The 20,619-nt window shown below is 35.1% G+C and overlaps 1 protein-coding gene across 1 annotated transcript in view; it reads right to left on the bottom strand.

Annotated features, from left to right (window-relative positions):
- LOC106877208 (laminin subunit beta-1) overlaps positions 1–20,619 on the bottom strand; it is a 171,603-nt gene that overhangs the window by 43,285 nt on the left and 107,699 nt on the right. The window contains exons 6-15 of the mRNA XM_014926058.3: positions 19,452–19,640; positions 16,858–17,037; positions 16,085–16,194; positions 14,201–14,416; positions 13,891–14,049; positions 13,274–13,394; positions 11,413–11,540; positions 6,727–6,916; positions 4,444–4,587; positions 2,388–2,619 (exon numbers count right to left, since the gene is read on the bottom strand). Of these exons, the coding sequence (XP_014781544.1) occupies positions 2,388–2,619; positions 4,444–4,587; positions 6,727–6,916; positions 11,413–11,540; positions 13,274–13,394; positions 13,891–14,049; positions 14,201–14,416; positions 16,085–16,194; positions 16,858–17,037; positions 19,452–19,640 (1,669 nt within the window). The remainder of the gene's footprint in view (positions 1–2,387; positions 2,620–4,443; positions 4,588–6,726; positions 6,917–11,412; positions 11,541–13,273; positions 13,395–13,890; positions 14,050–14,200; positions 14,417–16,084; positions 16,195–16,857; positions 17,038–19,451; positions 19,641–20,619) is intronic.

The following is a 20,619-nucleotide window of genomic DNA, read 5'->3' as shown; positions in this document are numbered from 1 at the left end:
TACCACATATGAAAATCAAGGTGATGGAGTGTACAAACTCATTCAGCTAACCTTCCAATAAAGTCATATATTCATTTAGAAACAATATGAAGGGATAGAATGAGCATCAAACGACGCTTTGCATTTTTTAAGTTAGAAATCTAATACATGAATGTCACCAGATTCAATATTATTTAACCCTTAAGCATTCAGATTACTCTGTCTAATGTAATGCTTATTTATTCATATTGTTTTGAATTAATCATGGATTATCTTGTAGCTTTGGGATGTGATTGTTTATTTTTTGAAAGACATTGTAGGATAGGTGTGATTTGATTTGAACAAAACAGGTAGCATAAAACAGGTTAAAACTCATGAAGGTTGCTGTACATGTTCAGCAAACTTCATGAGTTTTAACCTTAAATAACCTTAATAAAAATGCCATATATGTGTACACATATAGGAGATTGCGGTATATACACTAGTCAAAAATATAATTGAAATTAAAAATAACTAAAACAATTATCAGATAATCAGTGAGGATGTAGTAATGTGACTGTGACAGGCTTCTGCTGATTAGCTGATGATGATCAATAAATGGGGTCTTGTACAAAATGATTTAAGTACAAATCTTAACACTGTTACAAGGAAAACATTCTACTCACAACAGTTTGCCATACTAACAAATACATACCATAACTATTTGTAATGCAAGAGTGGTTAGTATTAATAATTAGTTTGAATCCATACTACATCTTATTACTTGGTGGTGGGGTGCACGCAAGCCTGCGTATATAACTGGAGTGGCTATTAGTTCCGGATTAGATAATTTACATTACAGGCTAAGCCCCACATCAAATTGTTAAATAGATACTAGTGTCATTATACAAATAAATATCGATGCTAAAAAGAGTTTTCAACTGTGAAATTGCCTTCTCCAAGAATATTTGCAAATATCAAAACCTGTATATCTAAGCCCTATTCATTGCATTTGTCTCGACAGAAAATTGACTTTCTTTTGTTTAATATCCAACTATAGATGCAGGAGTGGCTGTGTGATAAGTAGCTTGCTTACCAACCACATGGCACTACTATAGCCTCGGGCCGACCAAAGCCTTGTGAGTGGATTTGGTAGACGGAAACTGAAAGAAGCCAGTCATATATTTGTATATGTATGTATGTGTGTGTATATGTTTGTGTGTCTGTGTTTGTGGCCCCAGCATCGCTTGACAACCGATGGTGGTGTGTTTACGTCCCCGTAACTTAGCGGTTCGGCAAAAGAGACCGATAGTATAAGTACTAGGCTTCCAAAGAATAAGTCCTGGGGGTGATTTGCTCGACTAAAAGGCGGTGCTCCAGCATGGTCGCAGTCAAATGACTGAAAAGAGTAAAAGAGTAAAGAGAGAGTAACTATCAAAACAATATGATGCAAATAACCAGATTTATGAAGGTAGAACTGCCCCCATCCCTTATATTTCCCTTCTTAATTGCCCGTCAGCTTTGGTTTTTGACAGGAAGTGGATAACAGATGTACCTCAAGATAAGATGTCAGTCTGCTGTAGGTAACTCTCAGGTGATCTGATAGCTATTTTGACAAGAGGAAGTGAAAAAGTGTAAAATATAGTGCCATGCCAAGAAACTAGAAAACGTCAATAAGAGAGCCCTGATGTAGCAGTGGAATCTACTTTAAATCACACAACAACCTTGGAAAAAGCCCAATGGGTTAATGTCATCCAAGGTTTACTCTGCCTAGGAAAAAGACATACTGAACTAGCTTTCATCATTAAGAATACGTGATCAAAGTTGATGTGAAGCTGAAGAACAATACAAAAGAATACCTGTATTAGATATGAACTCCTATCCAACCAAAATTGAAACAAAAATCCCATCAGCTCTTTCTACCATTTCCAATTTGGTTGGAAAGTTAAAAAAATATATAAATATATATATATAGGCGTAGGAGTGGTTGTGTGGTAAGTAGCTTGCTTACAAACCACATGGTTCCGGGTTCAGTCCCACTGCATGGCATCTTGGGCAAGTGTCTTCTACTATAGCCTCGGCCCGACCAAAGCTTTGTGAGTGGATTTGGTAGACAGAAACTGAAAGAAGCCTGTCGTATATGTGTATATAAATATGTATGTGTGTATGTGTTTGTATGTCTGTGTTTGTCCCCCCAACATCGCTTGATAACCGATGCTGGTGTGTTTATGTCCCCGTAACTTAGCGGTTCGGCAAAAGAGACCGATAGCATAAGTACTAGGCTTCCAAAGAATAAGTCCTGGGGTCGATTTGCTTGACTAAAGGCGGTGCTCCAGCATGGCCACAGTCAAAAGACTGAAACAAGTAAAAGAGTAAAAGAGTTTGATTTTAAGATTTCCATTTCAACTCAGAACTTTAAGATGACCTACCTCTCACAATATTGTCCAGTGGTAAACTCTCGGCAGTTAATGCAGTGGCCATCATCATTATTACAAGTCTCTGCCATACCATTACATTGGCATTTTCGACAGTTAGGGAAGTTCCAGTGACCTTCAATGCATCTGTCACAAGTGCGGCCTTCAACATTTGGTGCACATAAACAATGACCTGACTGAGGGTTACAAAAGTTGTTCCTTGACCCTTGAGGATCACAGTTACAGGCTGAAAAAAGTGGATATTAAGTGGTCATTTAATTTTATACAAAATAGTGCGGTTATTTCATGTTGCTGATAATAATTGGTTTGAAATCATAGCTCTCGTCATTGCGTGTGTGTGTGTGTCTACATGTATGTGCATGTGTGGTTTGAAGTATCAGAAATGTTTTTTTTCATAGTTTGAAACCAAAACATGATTCATGTGTACTACAGTATAAATGTAGCTGCTATAGTATCTTAACAGGCAGACAGATGTTAAATAGTTCTATAATAAAATGGGTCAGGTTAGGTAGGAGCATGCACCATTGCAGTGCCTTGATGCATCCACCATTTGCTAGTATTTGTTCAAGTCATCCCAGGCAAAATTCCAAGCAGTGTCCCAGAGGGCCCTCATCTCAATGAGATGATCCTCAGAGAAGAGAACACAGTACACAGGATCCAACTTGGAAAATCAAGCAGCACAACCAAACAATTTCAGCTGACACTCTTGTATCACCCAAGTAACAGAACACATTCCAGTTTCTGAATATAGTTATGTGTCCAATACAACTAGGAATCAATGCTAAAAAGAATTTTCTACACTAAAAACTACCCCTTCCAAAAATGGAATGCAATTATCAAAATCTGAATATCTGTCTAAATTATGTTGGTTGCATTTGACTAGACAGAACAGTCAAATTTTGACAAATTTGACAAATTTTCTCGTTGCTCAATAATGAAAATAACGTATTTCCCCAAGCATTTATATGTATATATGATAGACATGTCTTCTAAATAAAAATGGGTTTAGCTTTCTTTATAGACAACAAACATTATCAGGTGGGAAAGCAGACATACAGAAAGGAAAGTCATGCTAACAAAGTTGTCAAAATGCTATCATCGATTTAAACAGCAACAAATACTAGCTATTTCAGAGGAAGAATTAACTGATACATATTTTATCAGCATCAGACAAAATTTGAACTCAGAAACCTAAAGAGATATGTTAGAAATTGTTAAATCTGGCCCCCACTTTTTCCCACTGCTCCAAACAGTAGCAACCATATTACCAACAAGTACAGAATAATGGAGGAAAATTTCATAAACACGATAGATTTTTAAAAAGAAAACATATTAGAAACTAGTCTCTAATAAAATGATAATAAAATAATAACTAGTAAATAAAATCCATGAAATAAATTCAGGTGTTATGAAAGTCTAGTTCTTTTTACTGGTTTTTGTCATTGGGCTAACATTTATTAGGCTCTGCCTTCTTGAGGTATAATCTATTAATACAAATACAACCAGTACTTATTTTATCAACTGGTATTACAACTTTATCAGGATGAATAACAAAGTAGACCTACACGAGATTTGAACTCATGATGCAACCAAAGATAACATATTAAACATTCTAACAATTCTAAGATTCACTTACCATAACAGTTTTGTGAAAATTTCGGTAATCTGATGTTACTGGAGTTATCTCCCTTGTTTTTTTTTTGTTTTTTTTTTGTTTTTTAACTTTAAGCTTCATTAAGGGGAGTATTTAGCTAGTAAATGTATAGATAGTTTCAGATAATCAAATATTTTGAACTTACTTTATAAAGAAGACTAAGTGTAAGTTTTTAAATTTTAATCTACAGTTAAATATGTCCATAAACAAAAGGCTAATAAAAAAGATAAGGCAAAATGAACAAAACGCTTTCATTAACACAAAACGAAATTTCCAAAGGTAAAAAAATAATTTTAATTAAGAAATAAACAACACGAAAGTAAAATTTGAACGGTGTAAGGGAAGTAAGTGATTGCGTATCATGGCATATACAAGGGAAATAATTTATACACTTACGTGAGCAACCGTCGGGTCCGAAGTTGTAGGTTCCAGGGGCGCATTGATCACATCTACGACCAACAACGTTTTCTTTACAGTGACAATGACCACCAAGGTCATCACATTCGGCAGTTTTCGATCCAGTAAGATCACAGTCACATTCTAAAAGAGAAAATGAGTTTAAAACAGATTGAGCAAATGAAGTTATTCAAAACAATTTTGTCATCCACAGTAACCTTATATCACTAAAAACAAAAGGACTAACGCTAAATCACATATTACGATAATGAAGTTTCGTTTTTATCATATGGAGAAGTCTTCAATGGAAATAAGATTAATATTGCAAAAGCCCTAAAGGTTATATGAGCGATGACAATTATCTTCAACTTGATGGCATGAAACTGACAAGAGGTTCGTGCATACAATGTAATCTCAAATATAACGTAACTAGATATACATTTTTCCTTTTTATATACGTATAATACTATGGCCTCAGTTCTGACCTTGTATTAAATTTCTTGCATTATACACAAACAATGATATTAATCTCTCTCCCTTCCCCCCAGTGTGTGTGTGTGTTTGTGGATGGTAAGATGCAAGTAACATTCTAAGATGACCTGACTTTCTAATCACAACAGTTTGGTGAAAATAAAAGTGTCCTGCTCATGAACAATGTGCAGGCATGGCTTTAGGTACAGGCGTGGTTGTGTTACAAAAAGTTTGCTTCTCAACCACAGTTTCAGGTTCATGTCTTCTACTATAGCCTTGGGCTGACCAAAGCCTTATGAGTGGATTTGGTAGATGGAAACTGAGAGAAGCCCATATATATATATATAAATGAATGTATATCTATGTATGTGTGTCCGTGTTTGTCCCTCTATCACTGCTTGACAACCAGTGTTGGTGTGTTTGCATCCCCATAATTTAGCAGGTCGCCAAAAGTTACTGATATAAGTACCAGGCTTTAAAAAATAGTACTGGGGTCAATTCATTCAACTAAAAATTCAAGGTGTCACCCCAGCAAGTAAAAGATAAAGATATATGTGTGTTTGTGTGTGTCTGCAATTGTCCCCCCAACCACTGCTTGACAAATGATGTGTTTACATCCCCATAACCCAGCAGCTCAGCAAAAGAGACTGATAGAATAAGTACTAGGCTTGAAAAAAATAAGTCTTTGTGGAGGGGTGATTTGTTTGACTAAAACCCTTCATGGCAGTGCTCCAGCATGGCTACAATCAAGTGACTGAAACAAATAAATGGTAGATTAGAACTAACAAATTCAGTATTCATCCACTTCAGGTCATTATTTTATGAATTTGTTGAGACATGATGGAAATTTGACGGCTACAATGAGCAACAACGAGAGAATCTTTTTTTTTTCCACCTTTTAAACAGGTGATGAAATAAAAATTGAATTCTTTTTTTGTTTCCTTAAGTGTTTTCTAACTTATTACTGTTGTTGTTGTTGTTGTTGTTGTTGCTGAAGAAGACAGTGAGCTGGCTGAATCATTAGCACACCGGGCGAAATGCTTAGCAGTATTTCGTCTGCTGCTACATTCTGAGTTCAAATTCTGCCAAGGTTGACTTTGCCCTTCATTGTTTCGGGGTCAATAAAATAAGTACCAGTTGAACTCTGAGGTCGATGCAATCAACTTAACTCCTCCCCCAAAACTGCTACCCTTGTGGCAAAATTTGGAACCATTATTATTGTTGTTGTTGTTGTCGAAGGTGGCGAGCTGGCAGGATCATTAGCATGCTGGACAAAATGCTTAGCAATATTTCACCCATCACTACATTCTGAGTTCAAATTCCACCAAGGTTGACTTTGCCTTTCATCCTTTCAGGGATCGATAATTAAAGTACCAGTGAAACACTGAGGTCAATATAATCAACTAGTGCCCTCCTCCACAATTTCAGGCCCTGTGCCTGTAGTAGAAAGGATTATTATTATTATTATTATTGTTGCTATTATAATTAACATGCCAGGCAAAATGCTCAGTAGTATTTTATTCATCTTTATGTTCTGATTTTAAATTGTTCCTGCTATAGGCATAAAGCCTGAAATTTTAGGGCTGGAGTCTAGTTGATTACATCAACCTCAGTGCACTACTGGTACTTTTTTTTTAACACCTAAAGGATGAAATGCAAAGTTGACCTTGGTGGAAACTCAGAACATGAAGACAGATGAAATGCTGCTAAGCTTTTTGCCTAGTATGCTAATGATTCTGCCAACTTGACACCTAACTGTTATCTAAATAAGATCATTTTGAAGTAAGAGTTAATGCAAAAAAGACTACGTACTTATAGCCTGAAGATGTAAAACTGATGAAATACTGAAGAACAGTGATTTACAGATATCTGGAATTTCAGGTTGAACTGCAGGATATTGAGTTTCAGCACAACGGTACCGAATATATTCATTCTTCAAATAAGAAGGTAGCCGAGGTCCTTGGAAAATGGGAATGCTCTTTGTGCTGGGAATGAGCACCACCTAGATAGGAAATAAAAAAGTAAAGTAAAAATGATTTCTTTATCAAACACAGTGGCTCACAACTGGGGTCTATATAAGATTTTGTTGTTAAAAATTATGTGCAATAAATTTGTTATACTTCTACAAAATATTTGAATTTTCTATACAATTCCTAGGATTATTTCATTATAAAAGAATAAAATTTTTAGACATTAAATGGTCGCAAGGGTCCATCTGAGAGAAATTTTAATCAAAGGAGTCTAATAGACAAAAAAAAAATGGTTGAGAACCACTGATCTAGCATAAGCATAGATAACAAAAGAAAAGAAGAAGGGCAAAAAAGAAAAAAAAAAGAGAAGCTGCACGTATAACACATAACTTAGAAACAGCACCACAGATGTACCAACACACACGAGATTGAAACATAGCAGACCTCAAGCACTTCTCATGAGGAATTCCGGAAGAAGCTTTGTGAGACCACTACTGAGACGCTTCCGAAAAAAGAAAACCGTTGGAAAACAGTTTATAGCAGAGACTCCAGCTAAGAAGATCTGAAGAAGGAATTGTAATTCCGAAATATCATCGGACTATAAATAACCAAATTACAACAGGTATATAGTCCATTTTTTGTTTTATAGTGCATTGTTGTACCATTCTAAACTTTTATTCTTTAATAAGAAATATATATTTCATTATTTAATATTGTTTCTTCATTAATAGAAAAATATAAAATGACCAATGAACAATGTAGAAGACCTGCATAAGTTATAGGTGCAGCCTTCAGCTCGAAACTAAATGATACAAAAAGCTAGTAGAAATAGCTGCTAAATCTCCTTCATATCACATCCTACTGCCCTAATGAAAGGAGGATACGTTCAATAATATAGTTACCCCTTGATATAGGAAACATGATGATCATGACTGGCATACTTCTGAGTATAAATTTGCTTAATTAGGGTTTACTTGAGACTAAACAACAACATTCATAAAGAAAAACGTTTGTTACAAGCAGAAGCGTAGCATTAGGGAGCAAAGGGACAATGTTGTTATTCAGACCAAGATCAATACTGAACAAGCAGACATATAGCATTTTTTTTGGGGGGGGGGGGACATTGAAGTTAGGACATATAATCTATGACTCTCCAGCATTTGATAAGGACAACAACAAATAGATATATCTTAAAAGGAATAAGACATAATAATAACTAAGTGACTAAACTAATGTACTGTTATATCCTTTGATATTTGAATTTAAGAAAAGTCAAAATCACGTCATCTGGTAGTTTCAGCACTAGAGATGGCAGGGATTTATCTCCCTGTTAACAATAGAAACAAGAGTGTATTTTGCACCAAAAGCCAATATGAGAGTTTCTTTCATGAATTTGTTCTAAGAGAACATCCATATCTAAGTGGGGATAAATATTAAATAAATATTACTAGGATGCAATTCTTTTTTTTATGTTTTTAATATTCGTTTTATGATGCTGAAATAAGTTGGATGGTTCTGAAGAGTTATACAGTTACACGTGAATTCATCTTTATAGCAGTGTTCTTTTGGATGCCAACAACCATCCTGCTACTTTTTTATATTAAGATGAAGACAGGGAAAGCACCTGACCCATCAGGAATCAGTGCTGGGATGCTTAAAATATTGGGTGTTGTAGGTTATGGTCTTGTCACCCGCATCATAAATCAGGTAGATTATGAAGGAGTCATACCCAACGACTGATGTAGCAACACCATAGTCAACAGCTACAAGGAGAAAGGTGATGCTTTTGATAGAACTAACTACAGGGGTCTCAAATTACTGAATCAGGTAATGAAAGTTACAGAGGGTCATAGCCCAACTAATTAGGGAGAGAGTTAGCCTAGATGAGATGGAGTTCAGTTTTGTGCCAGGTAGAAGCACCACTAATGCTATATTTCTGGTAAGGCAACTACAGGAGAAATACCTACCCAAAGATAAACCTTTGTACTTGGCTTTTGTTAACTTGAGAAAGCCTTTGACAGGGTCCCCCCGATTCCTTATCTGGTGGTCAATACGGTAACTGGGGATAGTGGCTGGTAAGAGCTGTGCAAGCTCTCTACAGGGACACTGTTAGTAAGGTGAGGGTTGGAAAAGAATTCCAAGTAGAAGTAGGAGTTCACCAAGGATCAGTCCTCAGCCCCCTCTTATTCATTATTGTCCTCCAGGCAATAACAGAGGAATTCAAGACAGGCTGCCCCTGGAAGCTCCTCTATGATTGATGACCTTGCTCTAATAGCTGTGTCACTGCCAGAACTAGAGATAAAGTTTAGGATGTGGAAACAAGGTCTAGAATCGAAGGGCCTTAGGGTTAACCTAACCAAAACCAAAGTCTTAGTAAGTAGGAAGGCTATCAAATCACAACCCACTTCAGGTAGATGGCCCTGCTTGATCTGTAGAAAAGACATGGGTAGAAACTCCATACGATATACCCGGTGTAAGCTATGGACACATAAAAGGTGCAGCAATATCAAAGGAAGGTTAACCGGGAAAATAGTTTTTGTGTGTGGCAGATACACTGGGGCAATCGACACTGAAGATGTATAGAAAACAGATTCCATCACATGCCAGGGGAAGAAACTAGAAGTAGTTAATAGCTTCTGCTACCTAGGTGACCAAGTCTGTAGTGGGAGTGGCTGCTCTGAGAGTGTAGTGACTAGGGTAAGAATAGCCTGGGCAAAGTTCAGGGAGCTCCTATCTCTGCTGGCAACTAAGGGCCTCTCGCTCACGGTGAAAGGTAGACTGTATGATGCATGTGTGTGAACTGCCATACTACATAGTGGTGAAACATGGGTCATGAATGCTGAGGATATGTGGAGGCTTGAAAGAAGTGAAACGAGTATGATCCACTGGATGTTTAATGTCAGTGTGCATACACGACAAAGTGTAAGTGCCCTGAGAGAAAAGTCGGGCATAAGAAGCATCAAATGTGGTGTGCAAGAGAGACAACTGTACTTGTATGGCCACGTGTTACATATGAATGAAGACAGTTGTGTGAGGAAGTGCCACTCCCTAACTGTAGAAGGAACCTGTGGAAGAGGTAGACCCAAGAAGACATAGGATGAGGTGGTGAAGTATGACTTTTGTACATTGGGCCTCACAGAGGCAATGACAGGAGACCTGGACCTTTGGAGATACACTGTGATTGAGAAGACCCAGCAACTAAAGTGAGATCGCAGCCATGCACATCCAGCCCTGTTAAGAATACTCCTGATGCGTCAGGCAATATGATATGCTTGAGAAGACCTGTTGAGTCAAGTAAAACCAATATTGTAGCTGGGGCAGGTACCCCCTGACTGGCTCCCATGCTGATGGCATGTAAAAAGCACCATCCGAACGTGTTCGTAACCAAGCCTGCCTTACTGTGGTACATAAAAACCACCAACCGATCATGACTGATGCCAGTACCCACTAACTAGTTCTTGTGCCAGTGGCAAATAAAAAGCACCATCCAAATGTGATCGTTGCCATGCCCGCCTTACAGGCCCCTGTACCGGTGGCATATAAAAAGCACTCACTGCACTCTTGGAGTGGTTGACGTTAGGAAGGGCATCCAGCTGTAGAAACTCTGCCAGACCAGATTGGCACCTGGTGCAGCCACTGGCTCTCCAGACCTCATGCAAACCGTCCAACCCATGCCAGCCATAGAAAACGGACATTAATCGATGATGATGATAAACAGTGTGGCCATAGTATGACTGACCAGTAATGTGTCAGCCACTTACATTTCCTAGTATCCTAATAGAGAGGAGATGGCTAACATAGTATTCAGTTCATAAACACATTAAGAATGGTGTTTCAATACCTTGACTAACAGTATTAATCAATTAGAACCATCAAGGATTTTTTTTCCAATCAGTTATTACAATTAATAAATAAGCTATCAACTTAGCCAGTTAGCCAATAAATAGTCAATTAGACCAGCTATTTACTACTCAATTAACCAGGCACATTAATGACAATATAACATTACATTAGAATAACTGTCAACATTTTTTGAAGATAAAACTACAAAAAAAAAAAGAAAAAATATTTTGACAATACAATATTGTGTTTATCGTTCTCAATAAAAAGCGATTGCCTGCTTGTTGCTGTCAGTGTTATTCTCTCCATAAATGGTATCCTCGAGTCACCTTATCAGTTCTAATATTGCAAAATTTACAAAAGTTTTAACTTTATACAGGCACCTAACCTGCTGAAAAAAATAGCAACCGAAAAGGAAGAATACATCAGGTAACATTATCTTTGAAAACCTCAAAAAACAAAGTTATAGCTGCAAAGTTTTGAACACAAATTCGCTTAATTCTAGTTTCATACATTTGACTTGAAGTTTAACAAGAATATCTTTTCCTAGGAAAAAAAATGAAAAAGGTATGTAGCTACTACATAATAATAGAAATATTGGTTCCTCTTGATAAGTTTAATAAAAATTTTACCTTTAGATAGCACCTGAGGGAGAGAAAGTAGAGAGCATAAAAAAACTATCACTTACTGAATCAATAAGAGCAGATGCACGAGGTGTTGGTCTTCCACTCCTATAACGGTTGAATATCAACTTGAGAGTGTAGGTAACTCCTTTCTCAAGACATGATGGAGGCCGGACAACAGTATAGTGTGAATCTGTAAAAATAGATAACATTTTATTTCAAGTTCTGCACACAAAACAATAAAAATGTAAAATAGCACTGTACTGGAGACACTGCATGTGTTGTTATATTTTGATCAGTATTAAATTGATATTAATTTTAATTGATATTAATTGTTGTTACTACTGAGGTTATTTGGGGGGAAGTGAGGGGTTGTTACTGAGACTGCAATCTAACTTTCATTGCATTTTGAATATATCAACATCTGAATTGATTTAGCACTGGAGACATTAAAATACAAGCTAATACCAGAGTACATTATTTACATGAAAATCAACTGGAATTTTAACTGAGAAATTATGACCCTCCACACACATGCACACTGGCATTTATACAAGGTATTTATGTTTAGCCCTTTAACATTCAAACCAGCCATATCCAGCCCAAATACTCTGTTTTATGTTGAAACCAACCAGATCGAGCTTCTCATACCTACCCTACAATGCCATTGTAAAAATAAACAATCACATCATCAAAGTCTCAAAGCTATGAGATAATGCATGATTGATTCTAAATGATGTGAATAAATAAGCATTACATTTGACAAATAATTTTATGAAGCCTTAAATGGCAAAAAAAGGGTTGCATGAATGCATATTTCAAACTGGCAAAAAAAACAAAGCATATCACTCTTCTTTCTTAAGGGAAATTTTATACTTATTTTCTTTTAATTAAGTATAAAAACTATAATTCTTAGTCTCTCACATGATAAAATTTACAATTTCATTATCGCTAAGTGCCATAAAATATTCACTTTCCTTTGTATTAGGCATGAGCATGAATTTATTTGAGATTCCCACATTGTTGTTGTCAAACAAAAGTAGAAATGGAGGAAAACTGATGTATTTTTTGGTATCCAGAGCTACTTAGAGTATAACTTTCTTCTGTGCTATCTGGGACATCATTATCATCATCTGATGATGAATGAAAGAAAGAAAGAAAACACTTCATTGTTGTATAAAACTTCCATCTGCAACTTGTGTCTCCTATGAATAAGGATTGCTTACGTTTTAGGCACATTTGACAAAGTAGACACTTGGGTATCAGTAGATGATAGCCATATCCATGTAAAGTTTTCAAGACATAAATTGATGCTTGCTGTTCTCTGACGAGATATCAATTAGTGATGGCCATCATTTAAGGGCTAATAGTGATGTGAACTGAACTTTTCCCAACTGAACTTATATTTGGTCAACTTTTACTTGAATTAATTTTCAAAATATAGTCAAGGAAATAATTATTGATAATCAACATTTCAAAAACTGTCAAAGCAATAAATAGAGTGTTTTCATACGCTACACAAATTCCATTTATTCAATATTAAACAGTATTACAATTATATAAAGTAGATGCATCATGCACATCTGTAACTAGAAACAAATATATACTTCATCTGCATGAGACCATTGTCCTGAAATATTAGGATCTTGAAAGCATCCAGTCTAATGTAACTAAAAAAAACTCCACAGTAATCTGGCTACAGGAAATTTCAAAAGAAAATTTTCAGAAATATCAAAATATTTTAGTTGAAGATGCTTCAAATAGTTAATACTACAATTTCAGTAAGTTTACATGACAAACTTGAGCCATTCAAACACTGAAGTTACTGAGAGCTATCACACAACTTCAATACTAATGAAAAATAAAATCAATTGACATTTTTAAAACAGTTATAAGAGATAAAAACAGAGAAATAAGAGACTCTACCTGGAGCCAATGTTGTTGACTTGTAGTCATTTTGGGGATGAGTATTGGCACAAGGACCTGACTGATTTACTGGCCCAGGTCGGTCAATCACAACACGGATATCCTCCCACATCTCTGGCATCTGTCAGAAGAAACAAAAAAAAGTTACAAAGGAAAAAAACAAAAAAAAATTTGGCTTTTCTTATATTCTAACACAATTTGAAATGGTTCTCTAAGTCAAAGATAATGAATATTCACCTCCATATAATGATCCTTAATACAATTATAACTTTTGAGAAAATGAATTTCTTTCTAGCTCAGTAAGAATTTCATAATCTGAGGAAATCCAGAGAACCGACACACTAGAACCAACAACTAAATCTGCCATTGCTTCTTTTTCCATATATCAATGTACATTAATAAACATGATTTCATCACTACTCAATAACCTAAAATTGTTTAGAACTACAGTTGCTCCTCCTCCAAATTACGTACAACCGTTTCTATACCTAACCATTATTTCAATAACTTCCACAGTAATACATGTTCTTATATATATTAACCCTTCTTGTTCTGTGGACCAACCACAGCTACCAATTTTGGTACATATATTGTGATAAGATAAGCAATTAACATACCAATGGGCTGTATCGAATGACAATATCATAGTCCATGGAAGCGGTCAAATTGGTGATAGTAAAGTCAATGGTATCACCTTCCAAGATTTTCATAAAACCTGATCCAGTGAAGCTGATAGGTTGATCCGGATCTGGTTCCCTGATCACAACATGAGCATTCTGAAAAATCAATCAATAATATAAATAATTAACAAAAAATATGTAATAAAACTGAAAAAAGAAGTATCATCATTTAAAGCTTTCCATTTAATTTTTACATCAAAAATGATTTAAACCCAAACAGTTAACATGAACGAAAATAAAGTCTTACCCCTAAACCATGGCTAAATTCAGCTTCGAACCGCAAAATATCAAGGGACGGAGTGAAGTAAAGAGGCACTGGTCGATCACACTTCCTGCCATAGATGTTAGGACGACATTTGCACTGACCAGTTGATTGGTCACAAGTCTCACTATAGGCACCACCAATATCACAATCACAGGGTTTGCATCCATTTATATCGTTGCTTAAGCCCCAGTATCCAGGCTGCAATAAGAGATGGAAAATTAATTCACAACAGCTTAGCATTTGTCATTATTTTCAAATTTCACAAATACGTAAATGAGTTAGTGATGGTAAACTCATTATGTATGCATAAAGAAGGGAAGAATAACAATGTGGTGAGTCAAACAAAATTTGTTAAATCAAGATCGATAACACTTCCTGTCAAGAAAGGCAAGAGAGACAACTCTGAAATCAAAATGACTGATACAGTGAAGAGTAAGCTTAATCTTTGGTAAGTTCAGAGACAACTCCATTCGTGCTGGTCTGTATTAGACTTCCTAGCAAAGCTGTCAAATTTGTACTTACCAGATATCAGGATATCTAGGACAGCAGAACTCAAGGCAATTCAGCGTCACTATACAAAAAAGATCGCCACAGTTCAGCAGATGAACTACAGGGAGCGACTGAAGGCACTAGGTCTCTACTCCCTGGAGCGCAGGCGAGAGAGATATGTAATAATTTACATATGGAAAATACTGGAAGGACTGGTACCAAACTTTGGCATCAAGTACTACACGAATGCCCGCACAGGTCGCCACTGCATAGTACCAAGGGTACGATTCACTGCATCTCACATAAGGACAAGGTACTGCAACAGCCTCGGTTTCAGAGGACCTCAGCTCTTTAATGCCCTGCCAAAACAATTGAGAGACCTGCAAGACACGGATATAGAGGTCTTCAAAACAAAACTCGACACTTTCCTCATCACGATACCAGACGAACCAATGGCTCGAAATAAGACACAGTTGAGGGCAGCGATGTCAAATTCTCTCATACACCAGATGTGCCATCGAAATTCTTGATTGGACTACATCAGGTGGCGGAGAAGAGCCATGCAAGGAACGTGAAGAGAGCACAGCATAAAGACGGAAAGTCACTTGGCTGAAACGCATAAATAAATAAATATATATATATATATATATATATATATTTATATATACATATATACATACATATATGTATGTATACATATATACATACATATATATTTGTATTTATATATATTTATACATACATAAATAGATTATATATATATATATATATATATTATATTATATATTGTATATTCCATATTCTATATCCCACATTGGTTATGCAGGAATATAAATAAAACATAAAAAACAGACAGTGTTGGAACTCTTTTAAACAAAATAATATATTCCTCTATACACAATCATACAAAAAACCCCCCTTTTTTGTATTTATTTTTACTCGCATATATATATATATATATATATATATACACACACACACACACACACACACACACACACATATATACACACACACACACACACACACACACACATATATATATATATATATATATATATATATATATATACACACACATAAATATATGTACATATACATATATATATACATACATATATATATATATATATATATATATATACACACATAAATATATGTACATATACATATATATATACATACATATATATACACATAAATATATGTACACATACATATACATATATATATATACATACATATATATACACATAAATATATGTACACATACATATACATACATACACATACATCATATATATATATATATATAAACACACAGATATATGAATATTATGTAAACAGTTTCCATTAGTGATTATCAACAAAACTTACGAAACATTGGTCACACTGCTGTCCTGTGACATAACGTTTGCAGAGACAATTTCCTGTAGTCTTGTCACAGCTGTTCCCAGGACTTGTACCAACAGCATTGCACACACAAGCTATAGAATAAACAAATATGACAATTTCAATAAACATACTTATAACATTGCATGCACAAACTCACACACATACAGTACAGTGTAAATAATACACCCACATACACAAGATAGAGAATACACACACATATACATGCACACACATATACATACACACACTTACAGTATAAAAAAAAGCCAAGCAACAGCAAGAAGAAAATCACAGTTCTAAATACAAATCATTAAACTTTTGATTACCATGTTCTTGTTTCAATTAATTTTGAAAATAATGAATAATTTAGTAAAATAACTATCATTATTAACCTGTTGTTAGGGACAGAAATTAAGATGAAATTTTGATGAAAAACCTTAATTTAGATCACTTTAAAGTAAGAGCTTTGTATCATAGAACCAAGGGCAATCTCACATAGGTTGTTTAATCATTCTAATACTACCTTTGATAGTTAAATGGTTGAGGAACTGGGCTTGGAATATTTCTATTATATCAGTTCAAATCCTGGCATATTCCTCGTGTCAACCTATTCATTATTGACTAGCTGATGCTAAGACATTTATTCTGCTAAAAAAATTTTTTACGGTCACTGCAACAATTTGTAAAACTACACAACCCATGTTGACGAAGTCAACATGAAATAGCAACAGAAATAAATAATTAAGATACTTTACCTTCACACCCAAATGGGTTGTCTTTATTCAGATTCCAGAAACCATTAGCACACGTGTCACATCGATTTCCTGCCACATGGCGCTTACAATCACATTTTCCAGCTTGGTAACGTCCATCAGAACTGGTGTAACCATGACACTCACCACCTTTCTCAGATCCAGTTGGATCACAATCACACTCTGAAAATTATGATGAAAATGGATCTATGTATAGTAATAGCTGTATTGCTAAGACTATAAAAATTACAACATATAAATGTATAATATTATATGTAATTATACTGTGCAAAGCTTAATTTTAAAAAAAGTCTTCTTTCCACTGATAAATTGAGAATACTCTCAGCTTGAGATAACATTTAAACAGTATTCTGAGAGCACAGAGACTAGCAACCAGAACAATTCCAGTGCACTGTGTTTCCTCACTTATAATTATCATCCATAAGTAATGGACTACTACAAGAATATACATGATATCAATGTCCAATTCAAAGCAAGAGAAAATTTGGGCCTGCATAGATGGGGAATGAGGTAATATTTTACATAAACATTTAATACATTTACAAAATAATGAATTCATCAACTACCAGCTGTTGTTGCTAGCTGATAAAATAAGGTCACTGGAATGGTAATCACAAGTTGTGTCTTAAGTTCTTACAATCTTTCTAAGCTAATAAAGTTTAGAAAAATTCTAAGTTACTTACAATCATCTACCAAATGCATAAGCACTGACTTTATGAGTTAAGACTAATGCTAATTTATAAATATTCCCTAAAGAAATATACTAAAACAGTGGTGGTGGTCAGGACAATAGCAAGTTTTTGAGGGTTTTTTTAATGATAAACTGTTATAGACCTCATTACATTAAGTTTGAATCACATCAGAGCTGAATGCGCTTTTGATCCTTCTGGAGAATCAATAAAATAGGCAAAATGGCAAGCCCAAATATATTAGAGATGGCTTACATCAGCAAATGGCAAATACGTAAAGTTCACAACAGAGTAAGTTAACTTATTTCATTCTGTGAATTGTTGTGGCTGAACTTAGAAATTAAATGCTGTTTAAGTTCAGTGCTTTATGAACACAACTGCTACCACAACTGTATTCTTCTTAAATGGGTGTATGTCTGTATGACTGGACACTTTTAGTAGTTAAGCACAGCTTTACTTCAGTTTTTTGCCAACCACTTCTTATGACCATACTGAGTGGGTAGCAGCAGACATAAAAATAAGTATATACAATGCCAGAAAATGGGTGAGTGTACATAGTAGCTTTCTATATTGAGAGGAAAGAAAGGGAAATTAAGTATCTATCATGGATGACATTTTCATAAAAATGTCTCAACCAATAAATGCACTGCCATAGAAAAGACCAACGCCAAACATTGTGAGTAGGCCCACTCATATGACTAATACTATTATTTTGTTTTAGCTTCAATTAGCTTAGAAGATTCAATGATAAGTGAGAAGAGAGATTACAATACTAAATAAAAAGAAAAGACTCCAACTTCAGTAAACCCTAATTGTGAAATATAAAATCAAAATGAAAATCGTGACACAGATTTAATGGAGCATAGTGATAGAGAGAGGGTTGAATGAATGAATAGAGCCCCTTTTCACAATATCTTATTTTGTACCTCATTATTTGAAATTCAATGTTCCATCAAGGCCAACTTTGTTGTTGCTTTAACCCTTCAGTATTTAATCTGGCCATATCCAACCCAAATACTCTATCTGCTTTATGTTCAAACTGGTTAGATCCAGTCTCTTACACCTACCCAACAACCACATAATCGAAATCTTGAAGCTATGTGATAATTCATGGTTAATTCAAAACAATTTCAGCTTTATACACATAAGTTACTAACTACAAGTACCTTGGGGCAAGGATGGAGAGTAGTGAAAAGGACTTTGCTGTATGGAAGGCACTTGCTTGGAGTGCATGTCACAAACTGCATAAAATCTGAAGTTCTAAGATGGCATGTAAACTGAAAAGTTAGTTCTGTTATATGGTGCTGAAACCTGGACCCTCACCAAGAAGCTTGAAAAAAAATTAACAGCTGAATATTACATGGCGAGCTCATTTGACAACGGGCTGCTTTACCAGTATCTACCCAAAGTGACTGAGAAGATTCAGCAGAGAAGAATGAGAATTGCTGGTCATTGTGTCAGGAACCCAGAAGAACCTGTGTGTCAACTGGTCTTACAGCAGTCAGTTGGAGGAAGAATCGAGAGAGGAAGAAAACATCAAACCTATGTGAACAACTTGCTTCAGGACAACAGAGTGATAAATATTGACAAATTAAGAACATGCATGGGGAGACTGTGATGAATGGCATGCTCATGTGAAATCATTGAAGCATCTGGGAGGACAACGAAACTAAACTAACTTGAAACAATATGAATAAATAAGCATTACATTTGATAGAGTAATCGGAATGCTAAAGGGTTAAAGCAAAAAAATTGAATCAGTTTATTTTCCAGCAATCCTTCCTCTTATCAATGTTTAAACACAAGTGCTTCAAATAACTAACAAAATGTTACTTTTGAAAATATGTTTCAGTTACAAGAGACAAGGTAGAAAAATCTCATACATACGTCGACAAACATCATAATCAGTGACAGCTCTGCTGGGGTCTTTGTAGAAAAATGGTTTGCAAAACTGGCAATTACGGCCCATGGTATTGTGTGTACAGTTATCACAGACTCCTCCACTGACACGGCCAGTCAATTCATAAACAGCAGGATCAAAATGACATTTTGTTGCATGATTGTTACAATTACATTCTGCATAAGAATAAAAGGTATAAAAATACATCAAAATATGGCAGAGATACATGGCAAAAGCAAAACAATGAAAAACAATGCAACAAAGATCACTTAATAAAAATAGCAAATATATCAAAGAAATAATAAAATTCAAATATGAGGTCCCACTGAGTTAGTAAAGGAGCTTTCACACAGTCACTCAATCTGCTAGAAACATCAGCTAAATTTCCCTTAAATCTTATCTATTACCTGAATTAAAGGAGAATACATTTGACACTAGTCCCTGATATGCATTAAGATGGAACATAAATTGCTTTGATTTTAAGATTGCTCTGCCAGGGCTAACCTGAGACTTAACAACATCAACTAGTTATTGTATTGTACTTATCCTTTACTAAATGTGCATTTTCAAATATTTCCAAAGTATCCCTATTTTCTCTTTAGAAGGAACCGTTTTTAGTTTTATGTTCTTACTAAGTTCTACAAAACTTAGATTATTTTCAAATGTGCAGTAGTGAATGGATCATTTTCTCTTAATACTATAACATTTTACATTTTGCTTTGAGGATTTCACTATCTACCATTGTTTATTCATTGTTTGTCTTAGACTTTTGCAAAATGTAATATTCTTTCTTTTCCTAGAATAATTAACTAATACAATCTTGGTTATTTTGCTTTGCTATGTAAAGTGTTAGTTCAATATTTTAATTACTTTCCAATCTCCTATGCTGGTTGCTCCTCTCTTCTACAAAAACACATTCTTTACAGCTAAGAGAATACAAAGAAAGAAACAAGTCCAACTTTCATATTTCAACTGATATGTTAGAATATCAAATTTATCTTTTGTGCATTGCTTACAGTATTCTTATCACTGTTTTTGGTATTTTTGCAATATTCAGTTATGAATCTTTACATTTTGTGCTCAAATCTTGCCATAATTAACATTACCTTTTCTCCTTCTGGGGTCAAGAATATACAGTATCTGTCATGTACAGTG

The sequence above is a fragment of the Octopus bimaculoides genome, chromosome 6 (genome assembly GCF_046866305.1).
Source record: "Octopus bimaculoides isolate indiv1 chromosome 6, ASM4686630v1, whole genome shotgun sequence".
In the NCBI taxonomy this organism is placed as follows: Eukaryota; Metazoa; Mollusca; class Cephalopoda; order Octopoda; family Octopodidae; genus Octopus; species Octopus bimaculoides.
Note: the sequence above shows the minus strand (reverse complement) of the source record. Positions and strands in the feature narration are given on the sequence as shown.